Genomic DNA, 11,767 nt, shown 5'->3' with positions numbered 1-11,767 from the left:
GGAGTATCACACCCCCCGTCTCAAAAGTGTGAAAAAGCTCTTTCCTTCAGGAATTAAACAACCAAACTTCTATCTCCTTGCTGATGTTCTGTTCTCATAGCTTAGCCCAGAACATTTGTGTGGCATCTAACGTAATTTAGTCTCAGCTGGCAACGTACCCCAGCTACCAGGTAGCCCTTCTGCATATTTTAACATTTAATGATGCTCTCTATTTATTTTTAACCTCCCAGTAAGGTGTGCACTGCAGATGGTCGGAGACCGGGTGGAGGATGTCTGGAGGATCTTCCCTTTTTAAAACACTTTTCCTTGCATGCGATGGTGCAGGATCTTGTCGTTTTAAGCTGTATTAGTAGCCATGAAATGGCTAAGTATACTTTTGTTTCAACTGTAACTGAAACCTTTATGCTTTAATAGAGTTTGCAACGTCTACTTGTAAATCCGTACTTACAAAAGGAAGCATGAAGTGTATGTATGAAATAGCGTCTTTTCAATCGATTTGTAGCTCTTTACTCAGCCTCTTAACTCTTCCCTTTATGGTTTCACTGTAAGAGGGACAAATAGAAAACATGAAGTCATCAGAAATCAATCCGGTCTGGGAAGATGCATATTAAAATGCTTACAAAGATACAGATACTATACAGCAGAGCAGAATTTGAGGACATTTGCACAGATCAGTGCATTTCTGTAAGTTTAGGTTGTTTGAATTGCTTTTTTATTTGAACTGTGATTTTTTTCTGTTTGTTTTTGGGGTAGTGAAAGCTGCTTTAGAAGGTATTTGACGTTAAATTGCTAGTGTGCACATTTAAATCTCAGCTCTAGTATAAATCTGGCTGGATATTCTGGAATTTAGGAAATAAAAATCAGCAATAAAACCAGAATGCCTTTACACAGTTTTTATAATTTGATCAGCTGAAGAAATCCTTGTTGTTTTTAAGTGCTCTCATGATACCAGACTTGGTGTGAATTGTGGGGAAGAGTCTGCTGTGCTCGAGATGTGTTTTTCCCTGGCCACAGGTGTGCTCCTCGCGTGATTAAAGCTCAATGTTTCGAGCGGATAACACCGCTTTGCGCTGATAATGTCTCCCAGAGTGATGTGGTCCTTCCAGCTGAAGAGTTTCTGACATCTGATGGTGACTTGTGCTGCTGGCTTCAAATCACACCTTGTGCTCTGGGTGCTGCATCCCCGTCAGTGGTGTGGGTCCATGCCGTGCCCCATGGGGCTGGAGAAGGTGGCGTGGAGCTGTGTCCCTCGCTGCTGCCCTGCCTCCCGTGCCAGTCCTCGCCTTGCTTTGCTCTGCGCGTCTGTCATAATATTGACTTGCAAACACCGAGCTTCTTTGCCGGTTGCCATGGTTACCTCGCAGCTACCCGCAGCCCAACGGTAGCAACGAGGACCCAGCAATACATTTCAAGCCTTAATGAAATGCACAGCAGTGTGTTAAACTTTTAAACCCAACAGGAATATCGCTAAGCAACATCCAGGCGTGATTTGCCATAATTACTGCTGCAAGCTCCTTTGGATGGAAATGCCGGAGCACAAGGCTTTCTCCTGCGCTGCATCAAATAGGTTTTTCTGCCAGTCGCTTCACAGTACCTCAGACCTGTGATGTTTCATAGTCCCTTTGCAGTTTCAAAGAACTAAGTCTGATCTCTTTAAATTATTCACACCTTCCGACTGACAGCATTTCCAAAATCTCCTTTTGTGTATATCGCCCGTTTCCTTCTCGTTCACTCCCAGAAATTTATTTGGAAGAACTTTGATTCTTCTGCCCTAGTTCCAAAATGTGAATCCAACTCATTTCCTCCAAGCTGCTTTCTTGCATGTTTGCAAGAACCGATTTCATCAGCCCAGCATTAATGTGGAATTAAAATGTGTTGGTGCTTGGAGCTGTTTGCTCCAGTAATTGCACCAGAAGGAGCTGATGCCTCACAGAATCACAGAATGTGAGGAGTTGGAAAGAACCTCGAAAGCTCATCCAGTCCAACCCCTGCCAGAGCAGGATCACCAGACCAGGTCACACAGGAACACGGCCAGGAGGTTTTGAATGTCTGCAGAGAAGGAGACTCCACAACCTCTCTGGGCAGCCTGGGCCGTGCTCTGGCACCCTCACAGTGAAAATGTTTCTCCTCATGTTCAGATTGAACCTCCTATGCTCCAGCTTGCTCCCATTGCCCCTTGTCCTGTCATTTGACATCACAGAGCAGAGCCTGGCTCCTTCCTTCCCTGAAAGTCTCTAGAGATGGTGGTTTTCTGCTCAGAGGTTTTATTTAGTGTCTATCTTGAAAAATGCATTTTATCCATCAGTTTGAGAAGTAAAATGAAGCTGGACACTGGTTGTATGTCCACACTGCAGGCTTCAAGTTGAATGATTAATTACACTGCCCGGTGCAATTGCAGTTCATGAATTAGTTGTGCTTGCACATGAGGTGGTTCAGAATATCTCTGTTCTGGCCCTGGTTTCTCTGATGATCACTCTAATCTCCTCTATTCTGTTAATATTTTACTTTTAGCACCAGAGTTACCAGCCCTGGAGAGGAAAAACTGGTTGATCTATCTGCTGTACGTTCGCAGAGACTACGACGAGTGTAAGGTAAGAGCTGCTCTTGAGACTCTGCATTAGGAAGTGTTTTAGTAACTTTATGAAAGTAAAGTTTTCATACCAGTTTTCAAACCACACTCTTTACTGACTTCTTTTGAAATAAGAAGCCCAGGAGAAAATACCAGTAAAATAACTTTACTGTTCTCAAATTGTTGGGTACCTCCAGAATTCATGCGTGCAGGTCGCTCGGGATTTCTTTGGGAGTGAAAAAACGGAAAGAATTGCAAACCTTCCTAGTTCCAAATGATGAATAGGGTCTTCCAAACCGTTAATAATGCAGCTCCGTAGTGCTGGCCTCTCAGTGGTACTGCAGAGACACTAGGAAGAACACTTCAATTGAATAAAATGTTACTACCAAGTCTGAAAAAAAGAGGTCTTGGTTACTCACGAACACAATTCTTTCATTTTCCATATGACCACTGTCATTACTCCTGGGTTTGGTGGGTAGCTTGGAAGTGGTTGGTTGTTTGGGATTATAATGTAAGTGGACTAAGGAAATGGCAAATAATACTGTTAAATGGTGTGTCTTCCTGATAAGATGAACGTAAGCTACTGAAGATGATGTGGCAGTGGGCAGGAGGAGAGGGGTAAGAGTTGCCTTTCTGTTTCTGTCATGTGCATAGAAGATAGGAAAAGACTTTTTCTGCTTCTGAAACACCAGGGTTGGTCAGGACTTGTCTCTCTCTGCTGGAGAACTCCTGAGGGCATTTAGGAAAGTGGCAGGCTGGGGAAAATTCATTTAGCTTTTAATTACTGGAGCTGGAGGGTTGTATCATCGCAGAGTGATTCCCTCTCAGATCTTGGTTTAAACAGATATAAGAAAAATTGGACTAGCAATCTAAATAGAAGATTGTTTCCCTTTTCTGTTGACCTGGTTCTGGTTTTTTTTTGGTTTCTGATTGTGTACATTTACTGTTTCTGTGATGTGATGCAGAATCACAGAGGGCAGAAAAGATGTACAGTTCATAAAGACACAGAAAATAACCGAAGGGGTGATAAAATGGCAACATTGACCTCTCCACGTCTTCATCAGTCATGGAAGCAAGCAAAATATGGGGAAAAAGTCGAGAGAAGACAGCTAATACCCTTTTGCTTGGCAGGCCAGCTTTGCAGTAGCTGTCAAAATAAAACCTCTCCTCCGGGCTCACAGAACGGGCTTTTTGCAGCAAAGTTGGAAACGTTTGGCACCAGACCATGGCTGGTTAAATTCTCTTCAATCCTTTCACCCAGATGTGATGGATGTGTGCTCAGAGACCTGGCTTGGGCAAAAAAAAAACAACCCAGAAAGATAAGAACCCAGCACGCCAGGGTGCTTCTTCAGTCCCTGAGGAGTGATAGGCACATCCAAAAGGCAATTTGGATCTTAGAGAGGCTGAGCTGCCCTCTAGTTGTCTCTGTCCCGCTCTGCTGGTGTGATGTGGGGTTATGGATCTAACCTGAATGCTCAGGATGCTTGTCCTTCTATGTGGTGAGCATAAGCAGTCTCAAACTTGCCGTCTGGGGCTAGTATCTTCCAAAATGAAAGGGCTGTCGACAGCCCAATGGCTTAAATTGCTGATAACACCTTTATTTCAGTATAATTCAGGCATTTGCAACAGTCTATTTATTTTTATTAAGACTCAGCTAAGAAACAAGTGGTGTGATGATGTTAATTTTGATCTGAATCTTGCTAGACCTCTTTTCCTACTCAACGCTTTGAAATGCCTCCCCTCTAACATAACTTTAAAAGCTCCCGTGTTTGTCAACGATGTAAAAGACGGAGAAAAAAAATCCTTTATTTACCAGCATTATCTCTCCAGAGTGACAGTGCTCAATTGATTTTAACCCTTCCAGTGCCACTCCTGCGCCTACTTTGGTGTTGCCAAACTTTTGACAAAATTTGCTGCTCGTTACGCCAGCAGATTAAGAACACATAACTCTGGCTGTTTGATTCGCCTCTCCTTCTGCCAGCAGAGTGCAAGGAGCCTGCAGCATCCCCTGTGACTGCGAGGGCAGAGCAGAGCAGGAGCAGCAGAGGGACAAGCCCTGCTCAGCAGTGACCATCACGCAGCTCTCGCTCTTCAGATGCAAAGCCAATGAGCTCTGTTTTCTTCTTGCTGCATCCATTCCAGCCCTGCCCCCTGACTGTTTCCCACAACTGAAATCCTCTGCTTCTGTTATGTGCGAGGAAGGAATCATTGAAATTACCAGATGCTTTTAATTAATTAAAATCCCTCATGCTGGTTGGTCTCCTGCCAGTACGTCTAAATTCTGTCGGCACGTTAAATAAACCTGGGAGGAAAAGCTAGGATTACAGATCATATTTCTCAGCTCCAGGCCTTTTGCTGTGGGATTTTTTAGGGCTTATGGAATTAATCAGATCTCTCTAAAAGATAGCTCTCTGTTGCCCTCTCTTGCTCTGAGAAACGGGTTTTATGTACATGGAGCAACATGGAGTATCTGTATTCAGGAGACGTGAGCTGACTGTCCTGTAGTAATGTACTTTGTAAAGGGTAAAATACAGAGATATTAGTAGGTATCTGAGGGGAAGAGCAGCCTGGGCTTGTTCTTCCTTTTCCTTCCTCTCTTTCGTCTTCTTTTTACGAGTGAGGATTCACAATAATAACCCTGCTTGCCTTCACCCTGCTTTCCTTCTCTGTGCTATATTTGAGGTGCAATTTTACTGCTTGTTTTCAGGTCCTTCACTTCAGTTTGTCGTGGAGGCAGGGGATGCTGGCGCTACCCGTACACTTGACAGGAGTGCCAGATGAGCACCAGGTTACTGCTAGCCCAGGAATCTTTCTTTCCCCACTTTGTGTCTTCCACTTGCGAGCAAAAGAGGAGTCTCAGAGCAGAAATGATGTGTTTGGTTTGTGGCCATAGCACTCATCCTCCCAGTTTTTTCCCCCTTCCTTTTCCCATGTACTCCTCATTCATTCATTTGCCTTCCATTGACTCAGCTGCAGTTGCTCCAATTCAATTTATTTCTTCTCAAAGGGCTTGGAGTAGATACCCTTATCAGCAGAGGATGCTGTCAGAGATTCCTTGTGGTGTTTTCCCTAGGTAATAGCTAATTATCTTTGGTAATAGGAATGAACAGAGAAGTACTAAAAGGGCTACAGTATTCCTGGCACGGTGCGTGTCGCACACGATGAGCTTTCGCTCTTCTGTGCACTCTTGTAGTTGTCCCAGCTGCAGTCCACTGCCTTTATTGTACGTGGGGTTGTGGTTTCTGTAACTGAAACCGAATCTCTGTTGTTAGGTTTGTTAAAATATTGACAGTTTACCACTTCTATAGTGTTTTCATATAGCATGTTGCAGCAGCTGGCTGCAAGTTCTGTGTTAATACTTTTTCAAGCACAAATTCTGATTAAATGAATGTTACAGTTCTCATGCTGTGCGATGCCACTGTTGCCATCACACAAGGAAGAACCGTGTCTGTCACCATATTGCCTGATGTTTAAATTCAAGTTGTCTCAAGGCATTCTGCAATAAGCACAGATGCAGCACAGCAGCATGTAGCACATACAAAAAAATCTCCAAATCAAGGTTGCAGAAGGTATTTGGTAGGTCAGAAATCAATTTTCATTCCTGGAGATTGCCTTTATAAGAATATTTGGAGGGTTTCTGTTCCTCTGAAAGCTGCCATGCTGCAGTGTAGCAGTGGGGTAACAGTGGAGCAGCTGATGGGTTTTTTGGTGAGGGCGGCTGTGTTTGGTACGTACGCTCTACGCTTTGTCATTGCAGGCTGTCATCAAGGAGCAGCTCCAAGAGTCTCATGGGCTGTGTGAATATGCAGTCTACGTTCAAGGTACGTCACAGGCGGCTTCCAAAAGTCTTCATTTTGCTGAAGCAAGTTACTTCTGATTTAAAATCAAGGGGAACAGATAATAGAAACATAGGAAATTCATAAAGAAAAAATACGTGGTTATTTTTCTGCTTGCTAGGTCTAGTTTTGAAGTTTGGGTTTTTCACATGGATGGGCAGATTGGATTTTCTATTTTTTCCATATCGATGAGTTTGTCATTGGTTCCTCCTTGGACTATGGACTCTTGGCCTTCAACGTGTTGGTGTGTGCTCGGGTTGTGTGTTTGATGGTATCAGAGATGTATGTTTTCCATTAGAGCAGCCACCTCACGTCTCGCTGTTTGCTTTAAGGGTGCTCTTCCTCTCCTGCCCTCTGTCCCCTAAAAAATGTGCCCCAAAAACTTGGTGTTGCCATACAAAATGCCATGGCGGGGAACAGCTGAGATTTGTTGGCCGAGGACATATTGCAGGAGGGAGAAATCCAGATTGCATCTTACCATGCAATTTGCCAGGGTTTAAAGCTGCCTTTATTCTAAAGAACAGATTTTTTTCCAAGCGTGCACGAGTGCTTTGCATGCATTGTCATTCTGCCCTCAGACACAGCTTCTGCCTGAGCTTGCTGCAGGAGGGAGAAAGACCAGATAAGTGTTGTTACGATAAATCTGTACTCCCCCTGTTTCCTTGCTGTCAGAGAGGCACGTTTTTACTGCAGATAATGGACTAATTTGCCTGATGCATGTTGTCTTACAGCTTTGATATTTCGCTTGGAGGGGAAAATTCAAGAATCTCTTGAACTGTTTCAGACGTGTTCCATTCTGAACCCTCGAAGCGCCGACAACCTCAAGCAGGTGGCACGATCGCTGTGAGTGGTGTTGTCTTGTTTCTCTTTGATGTGCCACCCAGGACCTTTCATGTTTGGTTTTTCTCTCAGGCATCGAGTGAAATCCTAGGCTGCTTAACTTCAAACATGGTTCCTCCTTAGCAACACTTGAGTTGGCTTCCGGAAGCACGGGCTGCCCTTAAAAGGAGAATCTCTGTTACCTGCCTGGCTGCTATTGTATTAGTGTATTTGTGCTTTAAGGGAGCAAGGGAGGTAACACACCGATTTCTCGCTCCAGAGCTAAGGGTGCTGACCTGAGCTGTGTAAACTTGCCCTACAGACCCCTTTCTGTCTCTGAGGGTCTGCTTAGATCGCCTGTCTTTTTCCTTTGAGACAAAGGCAGACTGCAGGGCCTGTGAATTAATTCCTTGCATCTCCAGTAATGTCAGGGAGTACCTCAGCATCTCGCAGGATTGATGACCTTGGCCCTGGAAGGGTTGTAATATCACTGAGGTTGTAAACTTCTCAGGGCTTCTCACACAGGTCTCTGGAGAATGAGCAAATAGCCTCATTTCTCACTGGCAAAGGTGATAGTGGTTGCACAGCAGGGTTTCAAAGCAAGGGAAAAAAAATTGAAATGCTTTTGCAGGTTTCTTTTGGGGAAGCACAAGGCAGCCATTGAAGTGTACAACGAGGCCGCTAAGCTCAACGAAAAGGACTGGGTAAGTGTGTCAGTGAGCTGCAGATTATCGTAGCGTGAAGATATTTCTTGTTCCAAGCAGAGGTGAGCTCGCACCACAGGCGGTCTGAGCAGAGGAGGAGCTGCAGGGCTGAGGGGCATTGCCTTTTAGCACAGGCTCACGAGCATGGAGGAGGCCCTGCAGTGTCTGGTTTGGATCACAGGAGTAAGGCGTTGTTTCAACCTGCAAAATCCTGCACCTTGTCATGGGGCACAGAGAATCGAGCAACGCCTTCGAGCTTTGCAAAAATAACAATATTAACATAGCCATATATAGTACAGAGAGCTAAGCTACGTTAAGGAAAATATGGGAAGTAGCTCCCTGTTTGGAAACCCACAGTTATCATTAAAACTGGCTTGAGTTATTGGGAAGTGTTTTATAATGCAAAACACCGTTGAAAAAGATTACCCTTGAGCTGCTGGTGGCTGTTTTGCCTGCAGAAGCGTCATTTCTGGGATGGACTTGCTCCATGTGATCTCATTCCCTAAGACATCAGGCACTGGCTGACTTGAGCCGTACATTCGGTGCTCAGTGTGTCTAAAATTCAGGCTTGATACAAGGACACATTTGATGTTATTCAACTTACCCTGTGCCAGGCAACTCAGAAACTTCTTGTACCATGGGTCTTCTTTCCAGTGTGCGTTCCCTTAGCTAACCAAGCTACCTGCAGCGTGTGCTTGGCATGCCTATAACCCCATTTACAACCACTGCAGGTGGACTTCAAGTGGGTATTTTGGGGAGTTATTTCCCATAGCTGGCTGCACTGGAAGCAGAGCCAGGCTGTGCTCTCCCCTTGCGCTGTCTCGTTCTGCAAGCAGCAATAACCAGGAGTCACTGGTTTTTTACTGTTCTCCACAGTTGGAGTGACAGTGGAGTAAAATATCATCCTAAGAGGGGTAATGGGGAAATAAGAAGAGTTTCCTATTTTGGAAAATTAGGTACGTCTTCAAATTTTGTCCAGCTGGGTGCAGCATTGTGCATATCCTAATGATTGTACGGGTAGATTGAGAGCCACCGTAAGGGAAACTTACTGAACTTCAGAGGTCTCACTGAGAACTGAGTCACATCTCGTGAAGAAACCAGTCTGCTCCTTATTCTCCTAAGAAACCATCATAATTTCAGTGTTTTTAACTCAGTGGTTTGTAGTCCTTTGTGGACAATCACACTTAAGCTCTGTAGGTTCCTGAAATAATTTGAATTTATAGATTTACTTGATCTAAAAGCAGGAAGGGTGTGGGCAGGCGCAGGGGTCTCCACATCCGGGTCACTGATGGCTGTAGTCCCTGGCAGATTACATAGCCTGTGTCTCAAATCTCATGCTGACCTGAGTTTTGAGGTTTAGTTGTGGGTTGTTTGTGTTTGTTTGTTTGTTTGCTTTTTACAGGAGATCAGCCACAACCTGGGTGTGTGCTACATGTATCTGAAACACTACAACAAGGTAATGCAAATGCTCATCTGACAAACGGGAAGCATGGTTCCCAGAAATTCCACTTTCTTTGGTAGTTTGAAGTGGATCATTTGCAGTGATAGGTATCAAGGAAGTTTTTTTTGCTTCAGCGTTTGTTTCTGTGGGGAAACGTTTGTGAGCCAGCTCTGCTTTCATTTGCATGTTGCATTACTTTGAGTCAGCTGCAGGTTAGTGAAGTTGCATAAGAGTGAAGCTCGGGTTCGCCTTGTTGCCAGTCAGGAGGTGTTTTCTGAACTAGGATTTTTCAGAAAGCATTTCTGGTTTTGAAGGGAGTGTTTGAGAAACCTCAAAAAGCCGCCTCAAGCCAGACAGAAAACCAGCTGTGCGCTAACAGGAGCTGCTTCTGTTTCTGAGCCTTTCAGAACAAGAACCATGAGCACTGCTGGTGCTGTGAGGAGCAGGAATCTGTACTGCATGAAGAAAGAGACGTGTAGTGGGAAAGACCCAAGCCATTTCTCCAGCGTAGAGCTCAAACTGTTGCACCTTGGGCAGAGAGTTTCAGAAGGAAATCTTGCTACCTCTTGGGTCTGGTAGGATTCAGAGAGAAGTGTTATGGGGTTTGCTTGCTGAAGGCACCTTTTTTCCTCCAGGGAAAGGCTTTGCTCCTGTGTCTGAAGCTCCTTTTGCACCAAACCTGGAGCAAAAGTCACAGAAGAGCTTAGCTGCAGTGTGGGCAGCACTAACTATTAGCTTTGTAGCTAACAAAGAACTTACTGAAAGCTTGAAATGGAGTTTTGTTCCTAGGCCTGAGCATGCCAAATCCAGCTCTTCTCTTAACCCTTACATGCTTGTGGTGAGCACTGAGGTGTCTCTGATCTGTTGGGGTTAATTTATAAGGGAAAAAACAGCATTTAGAAAGTTCCTGTTCCCAGTTTGGCCCAACTGCTCCCTGTGGAGCTCTTCCTGGCGGAGCTCCATGGCCCAGGCAGCAGACCCCTGCTGCGCTTCCTGTTTAAGGTGTCGCTGTAACGCAAGAAGCCCTGCAGTATTGGTTCATACTTGGGATTTGTTGTCTGCACTGGTGTCTTCCAAACTGGGACCTGCTGAGATGTACTGGTCCTCCTGGGCAGCAACACTTCCCCGAGGACATCTAAAATATAACGAAGCCCTCGGGGATGACTGTCTCTTCAGTAGCTGCTGGTAACAAATGTCCTGTGTTGCAGAATTCTGTTACTGTGTAAGCATCTCATTTTCTAATATATCTTGTGCTCAGAGACAGCAAACATACTTTGCAGTCCTGCTGGCTCAGCCTGAGGAAGTTTGAGGAAGACACTTCAAAGCATCTGCTCTTGGAGGGGCTTGGTGTGAGCCTGACAAGAGCTGATTCTCTCCTCTTCTTTACTTTCCATGCTCATTGCTGGAATTTCGGCGAAGAATAAGCTGTGATGTACCTGTTGGCCTAACACCTCTGGAGCTACCCTCAAACCAAATTCAAATAAGGGAATGAGCCCGTGCTGCTCTCCTCCTTGGGAGGTCATTGCCTCTCGTCTTGGCTTGGAGCATGCTGTGTTGTCTTTTCCTGTCCCGGGAAGCACGTGGCTCCCAATGCAGAACTTGTTTTGGCAATTAGCTGGGCTGTGTTTTGCTAGCGGGGTTCTCCAAGCTCGGGGAACATTAGCTGTTCCCTTTCGCTGGCTCTGGGGATTGCTCTTGAGCTGTTGCTTCACTGAGGACTCTGTAATCACTTACTGTTCGTTTTTTATTCTCTATGTTTAGGCACAGGACCAGCTAAACAATGCCCTGGAGCTCAACAGACATGATCTGACCTACATGATGCTGGGGAAAATTCACTTATTGGAGGGGGAAACAGATAAAGCCATTGAAGTCTATAAGAAAGCCATCGAGTAAGAATATCTTACTTTTTCTATCTGCCCATGTCCAATCCTGTGCCAGGAGAAATTTGATTGCTGTCCCAGATCTGAATTGAGGACATGATTAAAAAGCTAATGGTAATTATAGTGTCTCTGTGCAAACCTGGTGCTTTCAAGCTCTTCAGCTGTCTCTGCTCTCAGCTGTAGTCCTCCTCCTGCTGACAATGTGTCAGGGAGGAAGGTAGCTGTTTGAAGGTCTGCCAAAAAAAAGGGGAAAAAACAAATGGACAGAGATGCCTGGGAGCAAACCTATCCAAAACTGACTTGATAAATAATAAATCTCAAAAGTTTATCTACCAAAAAGATCTAACCCCGGGTGTCTTCCTCACCCTGATCATCTGTCAAAAATCACTTGCTGGGTTTCACATACTGTTTCCACTCGGAGTGAGTTGTGGTCGAAAGCATGTGAGTAGGCAGACTCAAGATGGGTTGCTGTACAGCAAGTCGCTCCCACCCCATCACTGTATCTCCATACCAATCTA

At 44.9% G+C, this 11,767-nt stretch overlaps 1 protein-coding gene across 1 annotated transcript in view; it reads left to right on the top strand.

The window, feature by feature from the left end:
• Positions 1-2,511: 2,511 nt before the first annotated feature.
• BBS4 (Bardet-Biedl syndrome 4) overlaps positions 2,512-11,767 on the top strand; it is a gene marked incomplete at its 5' end in the record, with an annotated part of 18,897 nt that continues 9,641 nt past the window's right edge. The window contains 6 exons of the mRNA XM_010192164.1: positions 2,512-2,591; positions 6,327-6,390; positions 7,137-7,248; positions 7,856-7,928; positions 9,331-9,384; positions 11,131-11,258. Of these exons, the coding sequence (XP_010190466.1) occupies positions 2,512-2,591; positions 6,327-6,390; positions 7,137-7,248; positions 7,856-7,928; positions 9,331-9,384; positions 11,131-11,258 (511 nt within the window). The remainder of the gene's footprint in view (positions 2,592-6,326; positions 6,391-7,136; positions 7,249-7,855; positions 7,929-9,330; positions 9,385-11,130; positions 11,259-11,767) is intronic.

Source organism: Mesitornis unicolor, unplaced genomic scaffold (genome assembly GCF_000695765.1).
Source record: "Mesitornis unicolor isolate BGI_N332 unplaced genomic scaffold, ASM69576v1 scaffold50969, whole genome shotgun sequence".
Classification (NCBI taxonomy): domain Eukaryota; kingdom Metazoa; phylum Chordata; class Aves; order Mesitornithiformes; family Mesitornithidae; genus Mesitornis; species Mesitornis unicolor.
This window is presented reverse-complemented; position numbering and strand designations above follow the sequence as displayed.